The 23,119-nt window shown below is 41.6% G+C and overlaps 3 protein-coding genes and 1 non-coding gene across 4 annotated transcripts; 2 read left to right on the forward strand and 2 right to left on the reverse strand.

Annotated features, from left to right (window-relative positions):
• Window positions 1–6,317: 6,317 nt before the first annotated feature.
• Window positions 6,318–6,482, reverse strand: LOC119262605. Its single transcript, XR_005129767.1, has one exon. It is a non-coding gene; the product is annotated as a U1 spliceosomal RNA (small nuclear RNA).
• Window positions 6,483–7,676: 1,194 nt separating this feature from the next.
• On the reverse strand, window positions 7,677–8,606 carry LOC108438449 (olfactory receptor 6N2-like; the record flags this gene model as incomplete). The annotated part of the gene is made up of 1 exon (XM_017716239.2): window positions 7,677–8,606. A coding segment is annotated over exon 1 (930 nt), but the record flags the coding sequence as incomplete, so codon positions are not given.
• A 6,147-nt stretch (window positions 8,607–14,753) lies between these two features.
• On the forward strand, window positions 14,754–15,695 carry LOC108438428 (olfactory receptor 52K1-like). The gene has a single exon (XM_037535577.1). The coding sequence runs from the start codon at window positions 14,754–14,756 to the stop codon at window positions 15,693–15,695; it is 942 nt and encodes a 313-aa protein (XP_037391474.1).
• Window positions 15,696–20,555: 4,860 nt separating this feature from the next.
• Window positions 20,556–21,488, forward strand: LOC108438429 (olfactory receptor 6N2-like). Its single transcript, XM_017716219.2, has one exon. The coding sequence runs from the start codon at window positions 20,556–20,558 to the stop codon at window positions 21,486–21,488; it is 933 nt and encodes a 310-aa protein (XP_017571708.1).
• Window positions 21,489–23,119: the final 1,631 nt, after the last annotated feature.

Here is a 23,119-nt window from a genome sequence, read left to right on the forward strand (position 1 = left end):
TGGTCTGCATCTGGACAACAAACTGGACTGGTCAACAAATACGGACACCCTGTACAGGAAAGGACAGAGTCGGCTCTATTTCCTGAGGAGACTGCGGTCCTTTAACATCTGTAAGAAGCTTCTGCAGATGTTCTACCACTCAATCGTGGCCAGCATTCTCTTCTACGCTGTGGTTTGCTGGGGAGGCAACATGAAGAGAAGAGATGCATCAAGGCTGGACAAGCTGGTCAGGAGGGCCGGGGCAGTGGTGGGAGTGGAGCTGGACTCTCTGGTAACAATAGCAGATAGGAGGACTTTGGATAAACTGCTTTCTATTATGAACAATGATAGTCACCCACTTTACACCATCATCATGAAGCAGAGGAGTGTGTTCAGGGGCAGACTGCTGTCACAGAGCTGCACAACAGACAGACTCAGAAGATCATTCATTCCGAGAGCCATCAGACTCTTCAATTCCTCCCATCGGGGACGGGAGGCTGCTGCTGACTGAGTTTAACCCAGTCACACTACATGGACATTATTCCAACTACTCAACCGCTTAATTATTTATTCACAATTACACTTCCCCAACCTCCCTTACACTCAAGTACATTTACTCATGGTGTGGCATTCATATATTCACATATTCACTTTACAGAACTATATTTTTTACATGTACATATTAATAATTCTATGGCACATCAGTCACTTTTATAACTTTTATAACCAATGTCGTTTGCACCTTGCTCTGTGAATTTATTTATTGGCTGTTAGAAAAATCTACTGCACTGCTCCATCTACAGATAGTTCTTTACCTTGTACAGAAAGTTTTTATACCCTTATATATTTTCTATTGTTCTGTGTTTGATAGATGTTGAATATGTTTCCTACTGTATTGTGTTGTTGCTGCTGGATGCCTAAATTTCCTTCGGGATCAATAAAGTATCTATCTATCTATCTATCTATCTATCTATCTATCTATCTATCCGACATTTGCGGACCTTGGCAGATCTCTTCCGGAATTTTGTTGTTTATTTGGGGCCTCAAATGAACTAAGCTTTACTGATTAGTCCTTTCTATACTATGAATGATTTTTATACCTATATACATAGCACTAATCATCAAAATTGGTAGTGATGAATGAGTAGGACTTCTGCTTCATAAGTGCCCAAATAACGTGGTCATATATAAGCAAAAATTTAAATGTTATGTAGCTGTAAATGTTAACCCCTTAAAATCCCAGACTAATTATATACCAAGGCTCATTATTCAGTAACTACAGGGACTTCAAGTATTTACTAACACATTAGGCCTTGGCTGTTGAAGAGGTTAAGTCATTTGTTCCTCTGATAAGTTTGTCCTACTTGCTTATGTTCTTTCTGTTGGGATCAATCTAAAGAGACATCTAAAACATCTCCATGACAAAGTAAATTGTACCCTTTGTAACAGAGAACCATGTCTTTATACTCTATAGGATTATCCAAACAAGCAAAATTAAGTTTGCGAGATATTACACACGATTATCAGTGTGTTTGCACTGATAGTGTAGGCCAGTTTGTATTAAATGTAGTTTTGTGAATAATGGGAAAAATACATGACTGACAGAAGGTTTGTCTCCTAACATGTATGACGAGATAAAGGAATTTTAATGTGTAAAGAAGGAGTCTCTTTAACGTTTCTGGATGATATTAAAAGCTATTACCAGTTTTCTGCTTTCTGGCTGTTGTTTTGGTCACTTTTGAATGTTGGTGATGCCTTCACACTCGTGGTAGCATGAGACAGACTCTACAACCCACACAAGTGGCTCAGGTAGTGCAGCTCATCCAGGATGGCACATCAATGCGAGCTGTGGCAATAAGGTTTGCTGTGTCTGTCAGCGTAGTGTCCAGAGCCTGGAGGTGCTACCAGGAGACAGGCCAGTACACCAGGAGATGTGGAGGAGGCCGTAGGAGGGCAACAACCCAGCAGCAGGACCGCTACCTCCACCTTTGTGCAAGGAGGAACAGGAGGAGCACTGCCAGAGCCCTGCAAAATGACCTCCAGCAGGCCACAAATGTGCATGTGTCTGCACAAATGGTTAGGTAAAGCTTTCTCTTATAAAGCTCCGCAACTTTGGAATAATCTCCCTATTAATATACGGGACTCAGACACACTCTCAGTCTTTAAATCCAGACTCAAAACATTTCTTTTTGAACAAGCTTTTAGATAAATTTATCATAGCGGTTCTCTCTAGCTGTAGCCTGCAGCTATTCTACTATTGTCCAGTGCACACAAACTTAGTCTGTACTGTTGGTCTCCCTTTAACGATTTCTCTTACAGCTCACACACCAAACACAAACCCTGTTCTAATCATTATCTTTCTCTTTTTCCCCTCATGTCCTGAGCTGCTGTCTGGAGGTGTCCATCCAGGGTCCCTGTGCTTTTTCACAGGCGTGCCCCGCTCTTCAGCATAGTATAAAACCATTCTAACCTCTTTTTCTTCCCTCCCACTCTGTTCTCTCTCTCTGTCTCTCTCGCATGCGTCGAGATGTTCGGTTGGCCTGTCTGGAGGTGCCGATTCGTGTTTGCAGCACTCTGGAATCGGCCCTGTCCCGCTCAACAGGGATTAACACAACCCTTCTAACCTATCTTTCTTCCCTCCCACTCCGTTCTCTCTCTCTATCTCTCTCACATGTGTCGAGATGCCCCGTTGGCCTGTCTGGAGGTGCCCCATTCGTGGTTCCAGCGTTCCAGCCATCTTTTTGCACTCTCTTTGTACTGTTGTTCTTGTTTCTGTTCTGTTTCTTCTGTGCGGGTCGACCCACGGGGGTTGGGTTCCTCGGACTGAGCCTTGGTCCCTTCTAAGGTTTCTTCCTCTTAAAGGGAGTTTTTCCTTACCACTGTAGTCACCACAAAATTGGCTTCACTGTGGTGATGCTCATAAGAGGCGTGGACCTGTTTTTTCTGTAAAGCTGCTTTGTGACAACCTTGTTGTAAAAAGCGCTATATAAATAAACTTGAATTGAAGCCGACTCCAGGTCAGTAATGGTGTGGGATGGCATTTCTTTGGAGGGCCACACAGCCCTCCATGTGCTCGCCAGAGGTAGCCTGACTGCCATTAGGTACCGAGATGAGATCCTCAGACCCCTTGTGAGACTATATGCTGGTGCGGTTGACGCTGGGTTCCTCCTAATGCAGGACAATGCTAGACCTCATGTGGCTGGAGTGTGTCAGCAGTTCCTGCAAGATGAAGGCATTGAAGCTATGGACTGGCCCACTCGTTCCCCAAACTTGAATCCGATTGAGAACATCTGGGACATCATGTCTCGCTCCATCCACCAACGTCGCGTTGCTCCACAGACTGTCCAGGAGTTGGCGGATGCTGTAGTCCAGGTCTGGGAGGAGATCCCTCAGGAGGTCCCTCCGCCACCTCATCAGGAGCATGCCCAGGCGTTGTAACGAGGTCATACAGGCACATGGAGGCCACACACACACACACACACACACACACACACAATACTGAGCCTCATTTTGACTTGTTTTAAGGACATCACATTAAAGTTGGATCAGCCTGTCGTGTGTTTTTCCACTTTAATTTTGTGTGTGACTCCAAATCCAGCCCTCCGTTGGTTAATAAATTTGATTTTCATTGATTTGTGTGATTGTTGTCAGCACATTCAACTTTGTACAGAACAAAGTATTCAATGAGAATATTTCATGCATTCAGATCTAGGATGTTATTTGAGTGTTCCCTTTATTTTTTTGAGCAATGTACATTCTCAACTTATTATGTATTCCTTAGTGATTCACTGACTGTTTGGCAGAGTTGCTTGGCCTTGCCCTCCTTCATTACTGTTACATCATTTAAGCAAACATTGTCAGCAGCTCTGCCTGTGAAAACATAAAACAAGAGATGCATGAAATGCAAGAAATATTGATGTGCAACAACCACAAAAAAAAAATAACATTTTGGCATTAGAGCACCCGTCCTGTTTTTACCTTTGCTGTATTTGTTTCTTAAAACAGTTAGTAATACTGTGTTTTTGTTTGTTTGCATTTTGAAGTGTGTGACATTAATGCGTAGAGGTCATATAAGCTCTGGATCGGTTTGGTTGAGTACTGCGTTTGGGAGTGTGAGCTACCGTCCTCCATTTACAGCATTTAGCAGACGCTCTTATCCAGAGCGACTTACAAGCAGAGCTTTGTCTCTCTAGAGAAAGTATCTTTGCTAGTTACCAGTAGGTTAGAGAAAAAGACAGTCCTGAGCTCAGATACTGCTCGAAACAAAAGTCACTGTAGATACCCAGAAAAAACGAATAGAGTTGAACACAGAACTCTGCGCTGTACAAAGCAATACATTTACAGCATTCAGCAGACGCTCTTATCCAGAGTGACTTAGAAGGAGTGCAAAACAATAAAATAACATAAGTTTAGCACAATATATTACAAACGATACTTAATGCAATGCTCATTTAAGTGCTGTGTAAAGAGGTGTGTCTTCAGTCTGCGTTTGAAAACAGCAAGAGACTCTGCTGTATGGAGAGCCAGTGGGAGTTCATTCCACCACTTGGGTGCCAGTACAGAGAACATTCTTGACGCTTGTCTTCCACACGCCTTGAATGTCTCGTGGTACAGTTCATTGCCATCAAGTCGGTAGGGGCTGGTCCATTTTTGACTTTGTAGGCAAGCATTAGGGTTTTAAATCTGGTGCAAGCAGCTAAAGGAAACCAGTGAAGGGAGCACAGCAGGGTGGTGATGTGGCTGAATTTGGGGAGATTGAAGACAAGCCATGCTGCCGCATTCTGGATGAGTTGCAGAGGCTTGATGGCATGCATGGGAAGACCAGCCAAGAGCAAGTTGCAGTAGTCAAGCCTTGAGTTGACAAGAGACTGCACTAGCACCTGGGCGGCCCCTCGGGTGAGGAAGGGTTGGATCCTCTGGATGTTGTACAGGAGATATCTGCGTGACTGAGTTAGGTTCACAACGACCGATAACTGGCCATCCAGAATTATACCCAGACTTCTTGCCTCTACAGATGGAACAATCAGTTCTCAAATGAGATGGCAAGATCATGATGAGGACCTGTAGTTCCAGGGATGAATATCAGTTCAGTCTTGCTAGGATTGAGCTTCGGGTGGTGAGCTGCCATCCATGAAGAGATGTCAGACAGACATGCTGAACTGCGACTGGAAACCTGTGTGTCAGAGGGTGAGAAAGAAAACATTAGTTGAGTGTCATCAGCATAACAGTGATAAGAGCAGCCATGACAAGATATTACATCACCAAGAGAGCTAGTGTAAAGAGAAAAGAGAAGAGGACCCAGCACAGAGCCTTGTGGGACACCAGTGGAGAGCCTGCATGGAGAGGATGTGAACCCTCTCCATATTACCTGATAAGAGCGATCCTCCAGATAGGACTTGAACCACTTCCACACATAGCCAGTGATTCCAAGGTTGGTGAGGATATTCAGAAGGATTGTATGGTTGACTGCGTCAAAAACTGCTGAGAGAACAAGAAGGATCAGGACAGATGACAGTTTGGCTTGATGAGAAAAGTGATGAAGGGCAGTAGGTCCTTTGACTGACAAATAATGCAGATGGGATGGGATCCAGTGGGTAGCTGGTTGGGTTACTGGATTTGATCAGTTGAAGGACAGCATCTGTGGAAAGAAGAAAAACAGTTTAAGGGATTGAGAACGAGAGGAGGAGGTCTAGTGGAAGGAGTGGGGACAGAGGGAAAAGACTGGCGGATTCTATCAACCTTCTCCTCAAAGAAGGTGACAAAATCCTCAGGGTTTGGGTCTTGGTTCTTAACCCCTGGTGGGATTCTGTAGCAGGCTATGACAGTGCAAGAGATTTAAAGAACATTTCCTCTTTCTGGAAAAAAAGGAGCGATTTTCCTTTTTTTAGATTCTGGCTGCCATGCCAATTCTAAATAAAGCTTTGTCATGGGCATGAATTTGAGTTGTCCAAGCTTCTGTGCTCATCCTATGCCAAAATGTGCTGTGTGTTAAGTGACAAGTAAAAGCAAAGTGCTGGAAAACTGTGTGTGCAATGACTTGCCTCTTTTAGTGCATGCAGTCTAAAATTTGGAAGTACTAGTCAGGCCCAGTCCAGTCGGGTATCAAAGTCATAGAAACTGGTTGGGGTCAGGCACCTCCATGTTTAACCTATCCATGTAGTGAAACATCACATACACACTAGTAGATACACACTAAGGGGCAGTGAGCACACTTGCCGGGAGCGCTGGGCAACCCTATCCACAGCGCCCGGGGAGCAGTTGAGGGTTAGGTGTCTTGATCAAGGGCACTTCTGTCATGTACTGTTGGCTCAGGGGATCAAACCGGCGACCTTCCAGTCACAGAGCTGGTTCCCTGACCTCCAGCCCATGACTGCAAAATTATGCAGTCGAGATTCCTACAGTTGGGGAATTCTCAAGGATCAGCAGAACTAAAGTGCAATGGCTAAGCCTTGACCTGGGTGATCCACCTTCATGCTCATGGTGTGACCCCACCAGGCAAGTAAGCCAGGTAAACCCCTAGCAGGTAAGGTTGTATATAGCAACCTTCTTCTGAAATGAGAGCGTGACATCCAAAGTGTGGGTTGCTGAACACTCAAGTCCCTAACTGTTGCACTCTGCTTGTTGGAGGCAGCCTTATCTCTTTAGGATGATGAGTTTCCATATGAGTTCAGTGACTATTTTCTCTATCCATAAATCATTTCATAGACATCTGCTCTCATCTCTTGTAGCTCAATGTGAAGCAAAGATATAGTCTTAAGCCCCGCACTGGGCCTGACTGTGCTGTCCTGAGGATCCACATTCACCTGCCTGCAATGTGACTGGACCCTTGTCAATTGGTTTATTTACATATGAAGACTCATCTTGAAAAAAGATAGTCAGACTGATTGAGGCTTGACCATCATTATGCCCGAGCACTTTACAATTTAGATAAGCCTGTGTTATTCATACATTTTTGAAAATACCAAAGTTTTTAACTAAGAATGTGTCCTACTTTGCCATCTTGCCACTGGAGCAACTGCAATATTCGACTAGCCTGAAATCAGGGTACTTTGCTAATGACTAGAGAGTTTTAATAAGCTACAAGCTGTGTACTTCACCCCAGCAGTAGCGTTTGTCCCCAGCTTGCAGCCTAGTAAAACTGACTGTTGAGCAGGAAGTGATACTGCATCCTTGTCCCTCATGGCCACAGTTAGTCAAGTGTTTTGAGAAAAAAATAAAATAAATTAAGTGAGCATTGTGTGTTTTATTTTTATCATGTATTCTGTCCTTGTCTCACTCTGCCAGGTATCTGCAGTCCTGTATAATGTGTTGCTGCTGTATGTTTGAGCCTAAAGATCAAAATAATGTTCCAATGTATCAAAGGGATATTTAATGATAACAATAAAGACCATTTGCTCAGCAGAGTCTGGTGCTCACAGGTCCTCTGCTGTACAGACAGCTCCACTCATGCTTTGTTGTCTTTACTCAGAGGATTTCTTTCTCTTCTGAATTGTAACCGTTCAACCTGAAAATCAGATGTAATCATGAATACAGCACAGCATTCTTTGGTTATTTAAACAGGGAGTTTATCATGATACATAAATGAAATGTATTTAAATATTTGAAAAAAAAAAAAAAACACATTAATGACAGACAAAAGCAGTAGAGTTTGGAAAAAAAAAACCTTACATAAACACACAGAAAAAAATCATTTTGAAAAAATGGGTCTTCCTTGTCCAAATAATTCTCTTAATTCTGTTCAAAATCTCCTGCAGTTTCAGTCCATATATAACTGGATTGATCAGAGGAGGAATAACCAGATTTTCAACTGACATTATCATGGAAAAAATGTGAGATACGTCACCTTCTAATCTGCTGTTAATCACTTCAAAACAGGAGGTGACCGTGAAACTGATGAAAATAATGAGGTGTGGGAAGCAGGTCTGCAGAGCTTTTCTTCTGAAATCTTTTGAGTTCTTTAAACAGACATCAAGTATTCGAACATATGAGTAAATTATGAAGATCAGTGGTGGAAATACAGCAACAGTTAAAACAAACATTCCATATATATTATTTACAGATATATCCCCACAACCTAATTTTACAATTGAGTAATTATTACAATATATTCTATTTAATTTAAATTTACACAGCTGAAGTCTGTATGTCAATATCACTGATATCCCATTTTCACAGGAAGGCAAAAACCAACAGAAAAATAAGAGCTTTTTAACGGTGGACATTTTTATAAGAGTTGCATACTGTAATGGTTTACATATGGATACATATCTGTCATAGGCCATAGCTGATAACAGTGTAAACTCTGCCATTCCATATGTGTAAATAAAAAAGGCCTGAAATGTACAAGCTCCAAAGGAAATGTATCGTCTTTCAGACAGTAAATCACTCAGCAGTTTTGGATAAAGGGCAGTTGTTCCAAACAGAGAATTGCAAAGTAAAGCAGCAATAAAAATGTACATCGGCTCATGGAGACGTTTGTCTGAGTAAATGACAGAAATGACAACAGAATTACAGCAAATTATCAGAATATAAACCATAAGCACAATTAGAAAGTAAGCAACTCTAAATTTCTCCAGCTCCACATGCCCTTCCAGAAATAAGTAAGTAACATTAGCAGAATAATCCATGAGTATCAATATGTATTTAACACAATCTAGCAAAAGAGCTTATGTAATTCAGTCCCACTTTATAAGGTAAAAGTCACAAGTGTAGATGTACTCTAGCTGAACAGTCACACTGTGGTGAGGAATCAACTGGATGCATATTTATACATGTGGATTCATATTCCTTGGTGATTTGCTGATATCCCCACATTCTGTCCTGGCCTTATCCATTGTTGCAATGTTTGTAAGTACACACACACACACACACACACACACACACACACACACACACACACACACACACACACACACACTTTCTAAGCCACTTCTCCCTCAGGGTCGCAGGGGGAGCTGAAGCCTATCACGGAAAGATACACCCTGGATAGGTCGCCAGTCCATCACAGGGCAGACAGACACACACCTAGACACAAATCCACGCAGACATGAGGAGAACATACAAACTCCACACAGATAGGACCCTGGTGAATAGAACCCAGGCCCTTCTTGCAGTGAGGTGACAGCACTACACACCACACCCATTTGTAAGTAATGAATTCAATTTAAGCAATGAAAAGCTTCTTATTAGTACATTTTTACTGGACTGATGTGTTTTTGGCAGTTCACTGACTAATGGATTGGCAAACTAGACTTGGCTCTCTTACCTTTGCAATAGTTGCCTATGAACTACAAATTGTGTACATTGAGACTTTTACAACATTGTCACTTGCTAAGTAAAACATCCATCCATTTTCTAAGCCGCTTCTCCGTCAGGGTCGCGGGGGGGTGCTGGAGCCTATCCCAGCAGTCTTTGGGCGGAAGGCAGGATACACCCTGGACAGGTCGCCAGTCCATTGCAGGGCAGACAGACAGACACTCACACCCAGGGGCAATGTAGCATGTCCAATTGGCCTGACTGCATGTCTTTGGACTGTGGGAGGAAGCCGGAGAACCCGGAGGAAACCCACGCAGACACGGGGAGAACATGCAAACTCCACACAGAGAGGACCCTGGTCACCTGGCCGGGGAATCAAACCCAGGCCCTCCTCGCTGTGAGGCGACAGCGCTACCCACCACGCCACCGTGCCGCCCTAAGTAATGAAATGTAATATCCCTGCCAGTGAACTGTTTGTCATTCCATCCAACCATCCATCCATCCAACCATCCATCCATCCATCCATCCACCCATCCATCCATCCTCAACCGCTTATCCGGGTCCAGGGAATGTGAACTGTGAGCTCATCTACAGAATGACTGTAGATGAGGATCTCATCTAAGTAGACAAACACATAGTGGCCATGTGTTTCATGGAGGACCTCATTAATTAAATGCTGGAAGACAGCCAGAGCATTCATCAGCCAGAACAGCATTATTGTTGTAGTGACCAAATGTCATGATGAATGCTGCCTTCCATTTGTCTCCCTGGTGACCCCAGCCAGTGAGAAAGATGGTCAAATGAATCCAAGTGATAATGCTTCCTTGATGTATTCTTCCATGGCTGCTTTCTCAGGACCCAAAAGAGAAAATAGCCTTCCCTGAGGAGGAGTGGCGTCAAGGAGGAAGTCAACTGCACAATCAGCAGATCTGTGCAGACGTAATATCAGGGTCCTGCCTTTACTAAAGGAGAGGACCCCAGCCTGCTATGGACTGAGCCAATCCAGGTGCTCAGTGTGCTGACCTAGATGAAGAGTGACTGGTGTGGCCTGCTGGATGACCCACCCTGACCCCAAAAGAGTTACATCTTTAGCATAAACAAAGACTGGTTTCACCAAGTATACTAGGGCAGATTCAGAGGTTTAGCCATCAAAAAGTTACTGGCTGCCCCTGAATCAATAAAAGCTTGGAGCCTCATTCCAGACTCCTGCTGCCACAAGAAGGTAACAGTGAGAAAGAATCAAGATGTCTTGGGAGATCATGTTAGATCTGCCACAGATGCCCCTTTCTGGAACAGACCTGGGCTTTCCCTTGAAGCTCAGAACAACCTGCATGGAAATGGTTTGGTTGTCCACAGTAGAGACACCAACCCTCTTTCATTCATGCTCTTGGCAAGAAAGGTGGTGCCCTCTAACGGATATGTGAACCAAATAACTGCCATAAACAGCTCTGAGGAGGAACACATGGTGGCCACTTTCTCCCGGACAGGAGTAGTGCAATTATAGAAGTTACTTGGGAGTGCTCAGTGGGGTGTCTTGTGGGCTGCTGCTCAAAAGCTAGGTCACATTGTAGGAGGAAGCCCCTAGACTAGTTTCAGCTCTATAAATCGATTGTCAAGCTGATAGGATCTCAGGAGGAGGAGGTGTTATAGCTGATTGAGCTGGAGTTTCCACTGGTTGAACTTGAGCAAGGGCCCCAGCCAGGCATTTAGTTTAGGATCTGCTGCAGAACCTGTTCATGGTGTACCATGGTGTTCCCTTACATAACTGCTCTAACTGCAATTGCTCTGTTTTTTTTGTCCATGTTATGGCTCAGTCTTGCTGCAACACACCAGGAGATTAGCCCTTTGTGAGGCATAAACTCACAATATTCTTGTTAGTAGACTGAAGCACTAAGGGGTGAACCACCAGGCGGACACTAGAGGGTGGCCTCAATTGCAGAGACTTGAGAAGAAGATAAAGAAAAAAAAAGGAATAAGTACCTACTAATGGGTTCAGATGAGGGATTGCTCACAGTGGGTTCCATGCAGACACATACCTAAGCGGGAGGTCTCCTTACCAAATTAAGAATTGGCTTTGGAGCAGCAAAATGTTTTATATAAACACCCCATTTTGGCAGAACTTTTTTTCTAGTTCACACACACACACACACACAGATGCAAATAATACAAAATCATCTCATGTTTCATCTCAAATTAAAGGTGAAACCATGCCAGAAACACTGGAATGACCTATAAAGTTGTGGAATAACAGTTGTAAGCCATGGGCATAACATGAATTTTATAAACAGTATCACAAGGAAAGCCTGATCAGCATGATTAAGACCAGAAGAGACCCCAGACTCCATGGGTAAGGGGGCCAATCAGCATTGAGAACGAATGTGACAAGGAGAGAGTTGTCTCCCACACCTAAGTACCATAAAAGTCAGAGCACTTCAGGTTGTTGCTGAAGTTGTTCCTCTTTTCTCTTCTGATCATCAAGATTAGAGTCAGAACTTTCCCATCCAACCTTCAGCTCAGTCTAATTCCTATTCATCAGAAGGTGAAACGACATGTGTAAACTTCTGCTCAGGCGCCTCTTTTTGTCCTTCACAGACTTATGGATAACTTAAACTCATGGAGAACGCTAATAATGTGACATACCTGACCCTGGAAGGGCACGTAGAGTTACAGAAATACAGATATGCTTACTTTATGATTACTTTCACAGTATATGTTGATTGTTTGCTTTAACTCATCATTTCTGTCATTTATACAAACAACTGTCTCCATGAGCCGATGTATATATTCATTGCTGCTTTACTCTGCAATGCTCTGTTTGGAGCAACTGTTCTTTATCCAAAACTACTGATTGATTTATTGTCTGAGAGACAAGTTACGATTACCACACCTGTTTGTTGCAAGCTTTTTTCATTTACATATATGCTGCTGCAGAGTTTACACTTATCAGCTATGGCCTATGACAGATGTGTCCATATGTAAACCATTACAGTACACAACTCTTCTGAAGATATACACTCTGAGAAAGCTCTTATTTGTTAGTTCTTGCCTTGCAGTGAAATCAGTGTGGGAATAATACTGACATCCCAGCTTCATTTGTGCAAGTTTACATTGAACAGAATATACTGTGAGAATTACTCAGTTGTTAAATTAAGTTTGGAGACACACCAGTAAACAATTTATAGGGACGGTTTGTGTTCAGTGTTGCCATGTTTCCTTCATAATCTACTCCTATATGAGAATACTTGCTGTGAGGTGGACCCAAGTGCAGAGAGAAAAACTGACAAGAAAGGGCCCTATATGAATTTACTGAGGTGATGGAGTGTGAATTTGGTGATGTGCATGCTGGAGTTGAGGTGGCTCTGAGGCAAGGGAAAGGCCAACAAAGTGAAATAACCTATTTGCTCTTTGGGTAACAAACAGTTTTTGTAGTCAAACAGTTTTTGAGTCATTTCTTGTTCAAGCCTCCTTTTCATCTTTTAAGCAGTTCTGGGGAAATTTTTCTCTTGTTTTTACAGCCTTCTTTTCTTTTTGTTTAAATACCCACATAGGCTAAATACCATATCAGTCACCCCACTACAAAGGTGTGACAAAGGGCTGCTCTTTGCCATGGCCTTAAGTAGAGGAGTCCACAGGTGTGCCATGTTGGGCCTAATCAGCCCGAGGGCATCTGGGAATTGGAGTTCCCTGAACTTATGGAACCTTGCCAACATTGCCCTCTGCTGGCAGTCAGCAGCGCAGGCTGAGGTCTTGCACAAGGATTATAAAACCAGATCAGAATATATAAATACGTACAAAGCTGTTTTCCTCAGTAAAGTGTGACAGTACAGTATAGTATATAGACTGTGGTATATCTTTGTCTCTTTAAATATTTGATATCCCCTGACTATCACCAGGTGTTAACACTAGTGAAAAACCAATTTTTGTGTTCACAGAGGTCCATGGATAATTTAGCAGAAACCTATGGATTATTTTAACAATGTCACACATCTGACTCTGGAGGGACACATTGAGTTACAAAAATGTAGATTAATTTATTTTACGATCAGTTTCATAGTCTATATATTGATCATGTGCTCCATAAGCTGATACACTATATTTTCAGAAGTATTTGCTCATCTGGCTTCACATGCATATGAACTTGAGTGGCATCCCATTCTTAATCCTTAGGGTTTAATATGATGTCTGACCATGCTTTACAGCCAGAATCGCATTTGTGAGGTCAGTCACTGATGCTGGACGAGAAGGTCGGGCTTGCGGTCTCCGCTCTAATTCATCCCAAATGTTTTCTATCAGGTTGAGGCCAGGACTCTGTGCAGGCCAGTCAAGTTCTTCCACACCAAAATCAGCATGAAAATTGTCCAAAACCTCTTGCTGCTGAAGCTTTAAGAGTTCCTTTCATTGGAACTAAGGGGCCGAGCCCAACTCCTGAAAAACAACCCCACACCATAACCCCCCCTCCACCAAACTTTACATTCGGCACAATGCAGTCAGACAAGTACCGTTCTCCTGGCAACATCAAACCCAGACTCGTCCATCGGATTTTCAGACGGAGAAGCGTGACTGATCACTCCAGAGAACATGTCTCCACTGATCTAGAGACCAGTGGCGGCACTTTACACCACTGCATTCCACGCTTTGCAGGCACTTGGTGATGTAAGGCTTGGATGCAGCTGCTCGGCCATGGAAACCCATTCCATGAAGCTCTCTACGCTGTTCTTGAGCTGTTCTGAAGGCCACATGAAGTTTGGAGGTTTGCAGTGATTGACTCTGCACAAAGTTGGTGACCTCTGAGCACTATGCGCCTCAGCATCTGCTGACCCCACTCTTGTCATTTTACGTGGCCGACCACTTTGTGGCTGAGTTGCTGTCGTTACCAATTGCTTCCACTTTGTTATAATCCCACTGACAGTTGACTGTGGAATATTTAGTAGTGAGGAAATTTCACAACTGAACTTGCACAGGTGGCGTCTGATCACGGTACCACGCTGGAATTCACTGAGCTCCTGAGAGCGACCCATTCTTTCACTAATGTCTGCAGAAGCAGTCTGCAGGCCTAGGGGCTGGCTTTATACCTGTGGCCATGGAAGTGAATGGAACACATGAATTCAATTATTTGGATGAGTGAGTGAATACTTTTGGAAATTTAGTGTATTTACTGTTGCTTTACTTAATAATTCTCCCTTTGAAGCATATAAATATATAGATTACCACACCTTTTTTCTTCCTTCTCTTCTGTTTTCTTCACTTAATTCAGTGGAAATTTACAGAGCACCAGCACTCTTTGTTTAACTGTTGCAAGAGACATGAAGGAGGGTCTGGTCTAGGTTCTGTCACTCAATGAAACACTACGTAATATGGGAATATTTGATCCTATATTAATGCACACAATGCCATTGCCATCACCTTAGCACAAGTGTAGGTCATCTTTACTTGTGATTTCTACTTTACTGACTTGACTGAGAATTTCAGTTACTGTGAGTGCTACAACTTACAGACAAATGTAATGCTCATGGAGGCTGATGGATTATGCTACCAATTATACGTTCTTACTTCTGGAAGGACATATACAGTTGGAGAAATATAGATATTTTTATTTTGTAATTGCACTTGCAGTCTACATACTCATTATTTGCTTTAATGCTGTTGTAATTTTCATTATATACTCAGACAAACTGCTTCATGAGTCAATGTACATTTTTATTGCTGCCTTGCTTTTCAATTCTCTCTTTGGAGCAACTGTGCTTTATCCTAAACTTCTGAGTGATTTACTGTCTGAGAGACAAGTTACTTATTACCATGCCTGCATGTTCCAGGCTTTTTGTATTTATGCCTATGCTGTTTCAGAGTTCACGCTGTTATCAGCTATGGCCTATGACAGATATGTGTCCATATGTAAACCACTACAATATGTAACACTTGTTAAGATGTACACTGTGAAAAAGCTTTTGTTTTTATGTTGGTTTTTGCCTTGCTGTGAACTTGGTGTTGGAGCTTTACTGACATCACAACTTCATCTGTGTAAATTCACCTTGAACAGAATATACTGTGATAATTTCTCAGTCGTTAAATTAAGTTGTGGAAACACATCTCTTAACAACTTATACGGACTGTTCATTCTGATCATTGCCATATTTCCCCCAATGATCTTTATAATCTACTCCTATATTAGAATACTTGCCATCTGTTTAGGGAATTCAAAAGATTTCAGAAGAAAAGCTCTACAGACCTGCTTACCACACCTTATCATTTTCATCAACTTTTCGGTCAATGCATGTTTTGAAGTTATCAATAATAGACTAGAATCAAACATACCACATATAGTTTCTATGATAATGTCAGTTGAATATTTAATCATTCCTCCTCTGTTCAATCCTATTATATATGGATGGAAAACGCAAGAGATTTTTAAAAGAATCAAGATCCTGATTTCATGGAAAAAAAGGAAACATGTATCTTTTTAAAATTTGACCAATTTGTTACTGTCTAATTATGGCTACTGTGCTATTATGCATCATACTGTAACAAATTGACCATTGATGCTATTTACAAGAGATAAGCAAAAATACATAAAACATTTGAAATATTGTACAAGGTTAGAATAATAAAAATTGAAAAGATTAAAAAGTTAACCTGTAATTGTAGTGAACATTTTAACTGTATTAGGTAGAGTAGTATAATCAAATTGTAATCAATCTTTTTTATAGAATATGGCTGGATCTATTTGTTTTATTTCGTTTCAGTTTTAAATGAGCCAAAGAATTGAAATTAAAGTGAAAATTATATACAATGATCTATGTGGTGTAACTCCCCTGAATTAATTTCATGCAAATGACCAAAAACTCTCGCCTCAAGTGTCTTTTTACTGATGACAGCAGCAACTTCACCTCAACAAGAAGGTGTCTGTATGTATAATGTAGCCCTTATCAAATGCATCCTAATCAATCAATGTGTACGCCAACCAGCTCTGATTTTTTTCTTTAATAATGGACACCTTACTGACTCCAGATATGTATGAAAAAATATATTACTAGGTGGATGAAATTACATGTGACATTATCATTTTATTTTATTTATTGTATGACTTTCTGTATCAGAATAGATAGATAGATAGATAGATAGATAGATAGATAGATAGATAGATAGATAGATACTATAAATACAATATATACAGTATGTTACGTGCTGTTAGAGTAAGCAGTAATACAGTAATACAGTGAACACTCTGTCATATGGAAATGCAAGGGATAATAAATAAATATTGTGTGCAACTCACAATATTACAAGATTAGTGGAGTCGTGTGGAACTCAGCAGGGTTATAGTGGAGGGAAAGAAGCTGGGCCTGAGCTGACTGGTTCTGGACCGAATGCTTCTGTATCTCCTGCCAGAGGGGTTTGGTTAAACAGTGTGTGGCTGGGAGGAGTCACTGATGATGCTGCGCTGGTGGTGGGAGTCTCTGATGGCAGGAAGCCATGTGCCAGTGATACGCTTAATGGTCCTCACCACTTTTTGGAGGGCCTTCCTGTCAGCCACAGTGGTGCTGCTGTACCTCACTGTCAAACAGTTGGTCAGGATGCTTTCAATGGTGCAGCAGTAGAAGAATGTGAGAAACTGAGGAGGCAGTAAATATAATGTTAATATAAAAATGTAATCTTCAGTTACTTGCTTTCTGAAACACATGTAAAAGTTCCGTATTACATTTTATATCATGACAGTGGAAAAACCATGTGGTTGGTTTGACTGTTCAGATCTCCACAGCACCTGTATGTCTGGCGGTCACCTCCACACCCTCCCTATTCTCAGCTGCTGATACTTCAGTCTCTACCTGCCTGGACATCAACACCTCATCTTTTTCTATTTATATTCATGCACCCCTCTCACAGGCTGACAGCACAGACATCACAGCCCCTTCTACGCTCTCTTCACACATTAATACATCTGATCTGCAGCACCACTGCAGCTCCCCCTCTACCCCTGTGCACATGTACATTTACATGTAGCAGATGCTCTTATCCAGAGCAACTTACAAGAAGTGCTTTGTCTATCTAGAGAAAGTATCTTTGCTAGTTACCAATATGTTAGGGAAAAAACAGTCCTGAGCTCAGATACTGCTAGAAACAAAAAGTCACTGTTGATACCCAGAGAAAAGGGACAGAGTTGAACACAGAACTATTGTGCAATACAATACAATACAATGCAATACAATACAATACAGTACAGTACAATATAATGCAATCAATACTTAATTCAGTGGTCATTTAAGTGCTGTGTAAAGAGATGTGTCAGTCTGCATCTGAAGACAGTGAGAGACTCTGCTGTATGGACAGCCAGTGGGAGTTTGTTCCCCCACCTGGGTGCCAGTACAGAGAACAGTCTTGATGCTTGTCTTCCACACGCCTTGAAGGATGGCCAGCCAAGCCGAGCTGTACTCAAAGCTCAGAGGGCTCGTGGTACAGTTCAAGATTTCACCATTGCCATCAAGTAAGTAGGGGCTGGTCCATTTTTGGCTTTGTAGGCAAGCATTAGGGTTTTAAATCTAGTGCATGCAGCTACAGGAAGCCAGGGAAGGGAGCACAGCAGTGGGGTGATGTGGCTGAACTTGGGGAGATTGAAGACAAGCTATGTTGCCACATTCTGGATGAGTTGCAGAGGCTTGATGGCCTGCATGGGAAGACCAGCCAAGAGTGAGTTGCAGTAGTCAAGCCTTCAGATGACAAGAGACTGCATTAGCACCTGGGTGGCCTCTCAGGTGAGTTAGGGTCGGATCCTATGGATGACGTACAGGAGATATCTGCATGAATGAGTTAGGTTTGTGATGTGAGTCAACAACGATAACTGGACATCCAGAGTCACACCAAGACTTCTTGGGGTCCTGGAGCTGGTCCTGTGTGATTGATTGTAGACTGCACTTTCAAGAAGTGATACCAGTCTGTTGTTGTTGACATCAAGCATGGGTTTCTTCAGGATGGGAAGTATTCTTGTGGTCTTGAAAGTAGATGGAACTTCACCTGATGACAAGGACTTGTTGATGAGAAAAGTGATGAAGGGCAGTAGGTCCTTGGAGATTGACTGAAACAATGCAGATGGGATGGGATGCAGTGGGCAAGTGGTTGGATTACTGGATTTAATCAGTTGAAGGACAGCATCTGTGGAAAGATATGGAAAGACCAGTTGCTCTAACATCACATGTCATGAAGACACTGGAGCTCCTTCGTCTACACCTTCTCAGACCCCAGGTTCGACACGCAACAGACCCCCTGCAGTTTTCCTACAAGTGAAAGTGGGAGTAGAGGATGCTATTCTTTACTTTCAGGCTGAAGGACTGTACATCAGAGACTGTGGTCAGCAGCACAGGAGCACCACAAGGGACTGTACTTTCCCCCTTTCTGTTCACAATGTACACCTCAGACTTTCAGTACAACTCTTAGACGTGCCACATGCACATCCCCAGGAGGGGGAGTACAAGACCCTGGTGAAGGACTTTGTGTAGTGGTGCCGTGGGAACAACCTGCATCTGAACACTGCCAAGACCAAGGAGATGGTGGTGGACTTTCACAGGGATGGGCCACACACACAGCCAATCTGTATTGACGGGGTTGAAGTGGAGAAAGGTAATGACCTACAGGTATCTCTGGCTGCAACTGGACAATAGGTTGGACTGGTCAGCCACCACAGACATCCTGTACAGGAAGGGGCAAAGCCGGCACTACTTCCTGAGGAGGCTGAGGTCCTGCAGATGTTCTATCAGACCACGGTTGCCAGCTGTTTTTTTCATGCTATGGTGTGCTGGGGAGGAAGCATAAAAGGAGAGACGAGATGTGACTGGACAAGCTGGTCAGGTGAGTGGGGTCAGTGCTCGGTGTGGAACTGGACTCTGTGGTCAAGGTGGCCGAGAGAAGGACATCACACAAACTGTTCTCTATCATGGAGGATGATGGCCACGCATTGCACACCATCATCATGGACAGGAGGAGCATGTTTAGTGGCAGGTTGCTGTCACAGAGCTGCTCAACCCATAGATTCAGGAGATCCTTTGTCCCCAGAACCATCAGGCTCTTCAAGGATTCAAGGAGATTTTATTGTCATTCACATCACATGGTACATGAGGTGGAACGAAATTAAGATCTCATGGTCCAGTTTACACCCAAGAGCTGTTATTAAAATAGATAAATAAATAGAAAGTACACAAGAGAGGGAGAGTAGGAAGTTAGCAGCAATATGAAGTCCAGAGTGCAAGTTTGCTATAGCAGCATGATATTGACTTAGAGCAGTGGATAAAGTGTCTAGATAAAGTGTCTCAGTGCGGTTTAAAGTGACAGTGCCTGTAACAGTACTTGTTCTTGTAAGTTGTAAGTTCTTGTAAGTTAACTTGTTCTTCTTCAACTCTTCCCATGGGGGTCAACAGAGAAGGGTGGAGAGAGAAAAAACACGAATCATCATGGGACTTACATCTCAGGCTAAATCTTATGTTTCTCTATCCATCTGCACATCTGGACATTGCTGCACTTTCTGCATATCTTATTGCACATCTGGACATGTTATTTTGGTACCAATATCTGCACATATTTATTTATTCAATAAGGTCATTATACGCAGTTACCTGCGCCTCCTTGTACAGTCATTACTGCACTGCATCTGTCGTCTCAGGTTATATATCTTATTACAGATTGTTGTGTTTTTCTAGTTGTGTATCTGCCTGTAGAGAGGATCTTTATATTTATTCTTCCTGTTATACTGTCTACACCCTTATTACTATTACTGTACAGTGTTGTGTGACTGACACTGACTGCTAAATGTCTCATTACAGGGACCTGTAAAGAGCTCTACTTTTTTGTTGAAGAAAATCTGCTCAGTGTCTGGACATTTCCTGTCCATTAAAAATGAATTCATATCAAAATGTAGAAGATTGATTTGTCATAAATGGATGTATTTTAAATATAAAATGTTCTGTTTATATACTGAAGCTAGACACAAATATAAGCACTGTAAAAATATAAAGCAACACAGTTTTTTCTTTTTCCTTTTCTAATTTCTTCACTTAATTCAGTGGAGATTTGCAGAGGACAGGCAAGCTTTGTTAACTGTTGCCAGAGACACGAAGGAGTGGCTGGTCTAGGAACGATCAATCAGTCAGTGAGCCACTACATAATATGGAACTATTTGAGACTATATTAATCCACACAATTCCTTTGTCATCACCTTAGCACAAGCACGGGTCATCTTTATTCATGATTCATACTTAGAATCTCAGTCATTGTGAGTACTAGAACATACAGAGAAATGTACTGTTCTTAGAGAACGATGGATTACTTTAAAGGAACTTATGGATTATTCTACCAATTATACGTTCTTACTTCTGGAAGGACATGTAGAGTTGGAGAAATATAGATATTTTTATTTTGTAATTGCACTTGCAGTCTACATACTCATTATTTGCTTTAATACTGTTGTAATTTTCATCATATACTCAGACAAACTGCTTCATGAGCCGATGTACATTTTCATTGCTGCCTTGCTTTTCAATTCTCTCTTTGGAGCAGCTGTGCTTTATCCTAAACTTCTGAGCGATTTACTGTCTGCAAAACAAGTTACTTCTTACCATGCCTGTATGTTGCAAGCATTTTGTATTTATACTTATGGTATTTCAGAGTTCACACTGTTATCAGCTATGGCCTATGACAGATATGTGTCCATATGTAAACCATTACAATATGCAACTCTTGTAAAAATGTCCACAGTTAAAAAGCTCTTATTTTTCTGTTGGTTTGCTCCTTCCTTTGAAATTGGTTTATTAGTCATTTTAACGTCCCGGCTTCAGCTGTGTAAGTATAAATTAGACAGAATTTACTGTAATAACTATGCAATTGTTAAATTAAGTTGTGGAGACATAACTGTAAACAATTCTTATGGACTTTTTGTTTTATGTGTTGCTGTTTTTCCACCACTGATCTTCATAATCTACTCATATGTTAGAATACTTAATGTTTGTTTAAAGAACTCGAAAGAATTCAGAAGAAAAGCTCTGCAGACCTGCTTTCCTCATCTTTTCATTTTCATCAGTTTCACTGTTACCACATGTTTTGAAGTGATTAATAGCAGATTAGAAGGAAATGTGCCTCACATTATTAACATGATAATGTCAGTTGAAAATGTGATCATTCCTCCTTTAATCAATCCTATTATATATGGACTGAAACTACAAGAGATTTTCAAAAGAATCAAGAAATATTTTTTATGGAAAAGAGGAAATGTTTAGATGTTGATCAGTTCTTTTTTCTCTCATCATTGCCTTGCTTATAAATAATGATTAAAAGACACTTAGGCTATTATCCATCACGTAACAGATTGGCTGGTGTGGGGATTGATGATAATGTATGAAATGTGTGAAATATTATGTGAGGTTCCCATAATAACAATAATCTATAATTCTAACCCTAACTGTAGTAAGCTTCAAGATGTTAACTGTAAAGATTACAGCTTTTTAGAAATATTAGCCATTATTAGAAATTGAAAGCATTGTGGAATACAGATTGTCTCAGCAGGCTGGTTCTATTTAATTGAATACAGTTTTAATTCAGCCAAAGAGCTGAAACTGAAGTTACAATTACCTTTTGCTGATATTTGTGGTGATCTTGCATAATCTTGCATATTGAAACCTGTGGTGAATCAAGCGTCAGTTTGCTGATGCTGATGACCTATAAAAGGCATCTTAATAAACCACTGTGTAGCTCAAATACCTCTGATTTTCTTTTACTCATGAGAATCTTTCTGACTGCAAATCTTCATATGACTGACTTCACTGTGTCATGACTCCCTTTGGCTCTGAACTCTCGCTGGACTCAATTTCCCAGAATCCCCTGGAAGCTCATGTGACTTTAGCCTCACTCTCACGCTCCAATCAACGCTCCAGTTCGCCAGAGTATTAATCAGTAACACCTGTTCTTCCCTGATTAGTTTAGTTTAAAGCCCTGGCTTGTACCTAGTCTCATTGTGAGATGTTGCTTCTTTCCACAGAGCTACTGAGCATCATTCCCAACTGTTTATTCCCCTTCTGACCCATTTTGCCTTGTTTGTTGACCTGCCTTATGCCTGATCCCTTTTGGACTCTTGTCTGGTTATGTTTGTGTTCTTGTGTTTTTTTATCTTTTCTGCATTTGACCTTTGCCTGTAACCGGACTATGATTGTGAATTCTGTTTGCACGAGTAAAGCCTCTCATTCACCTTTCATGTGCGAGCATTGCGTCATTCTGTTGTGTTACACGCTGTAATGTGAAAATACATAACAACTTATAAACGGGTTCTTTTTGAGACGTGTCTGACAGTGATATGACTCATTCACGGAAACTTGAAAAATCGTTGATATAGCACAACAACAGTCACACATGAGAAGAGACTGGATGAAATCACAGTGTTTTCAATAAATTGATACACAAAATGAAATCAAACAGTCTAAAGTCAGTCCAAAGAACAGTAGACAGGCTAAAACAGGTAAAACAAGTTGGGTGATATAAACAAGCCTGAGTTAATAACCAAACAGAAATACAGGCTCAGAATGCTAAGAAGGACTAGAGAGTTAACAATATATATTTCAAGGTTATTATATATATATATATATACTGCTCAAAAAAAATAAAGGGAAAATGTAAACAACACAATATAACTCCAAGTAAATCAAACTTCTGTGAAATCAAACTGCCCACTTAGGAAGCAATACTGATTGACAATCACTTTCACATGCTGTTGTGCAAATGGAATAGACAACAGGTGGAAATTGAAAGTAGATGGAACTTCACCTGATGACAAGGACTTGTTGATGAGAAAAGTGATGAAGGGCACTAGGTCCTTGGAGATTGACTGAAACAATGCAGATGGGATGGGATGCAGTGG

The sequence above is a fragment of the Pygocentrus nattereri genome, chromosome 27 (genome assembly GCF_015220715.1).
Source record: "Pygocentrus nattereri isolate fPygNat1 chromosome 27, fPygNat1.pri, whole genome shotgun sequence".
Classification (NCBI taxonomy): Eukaryota; Metazoa; Chordata; class Actinopteri; order Characiformes; family Serrasalmidae; genus Pygocentrus; species Pygocentrus nattereri.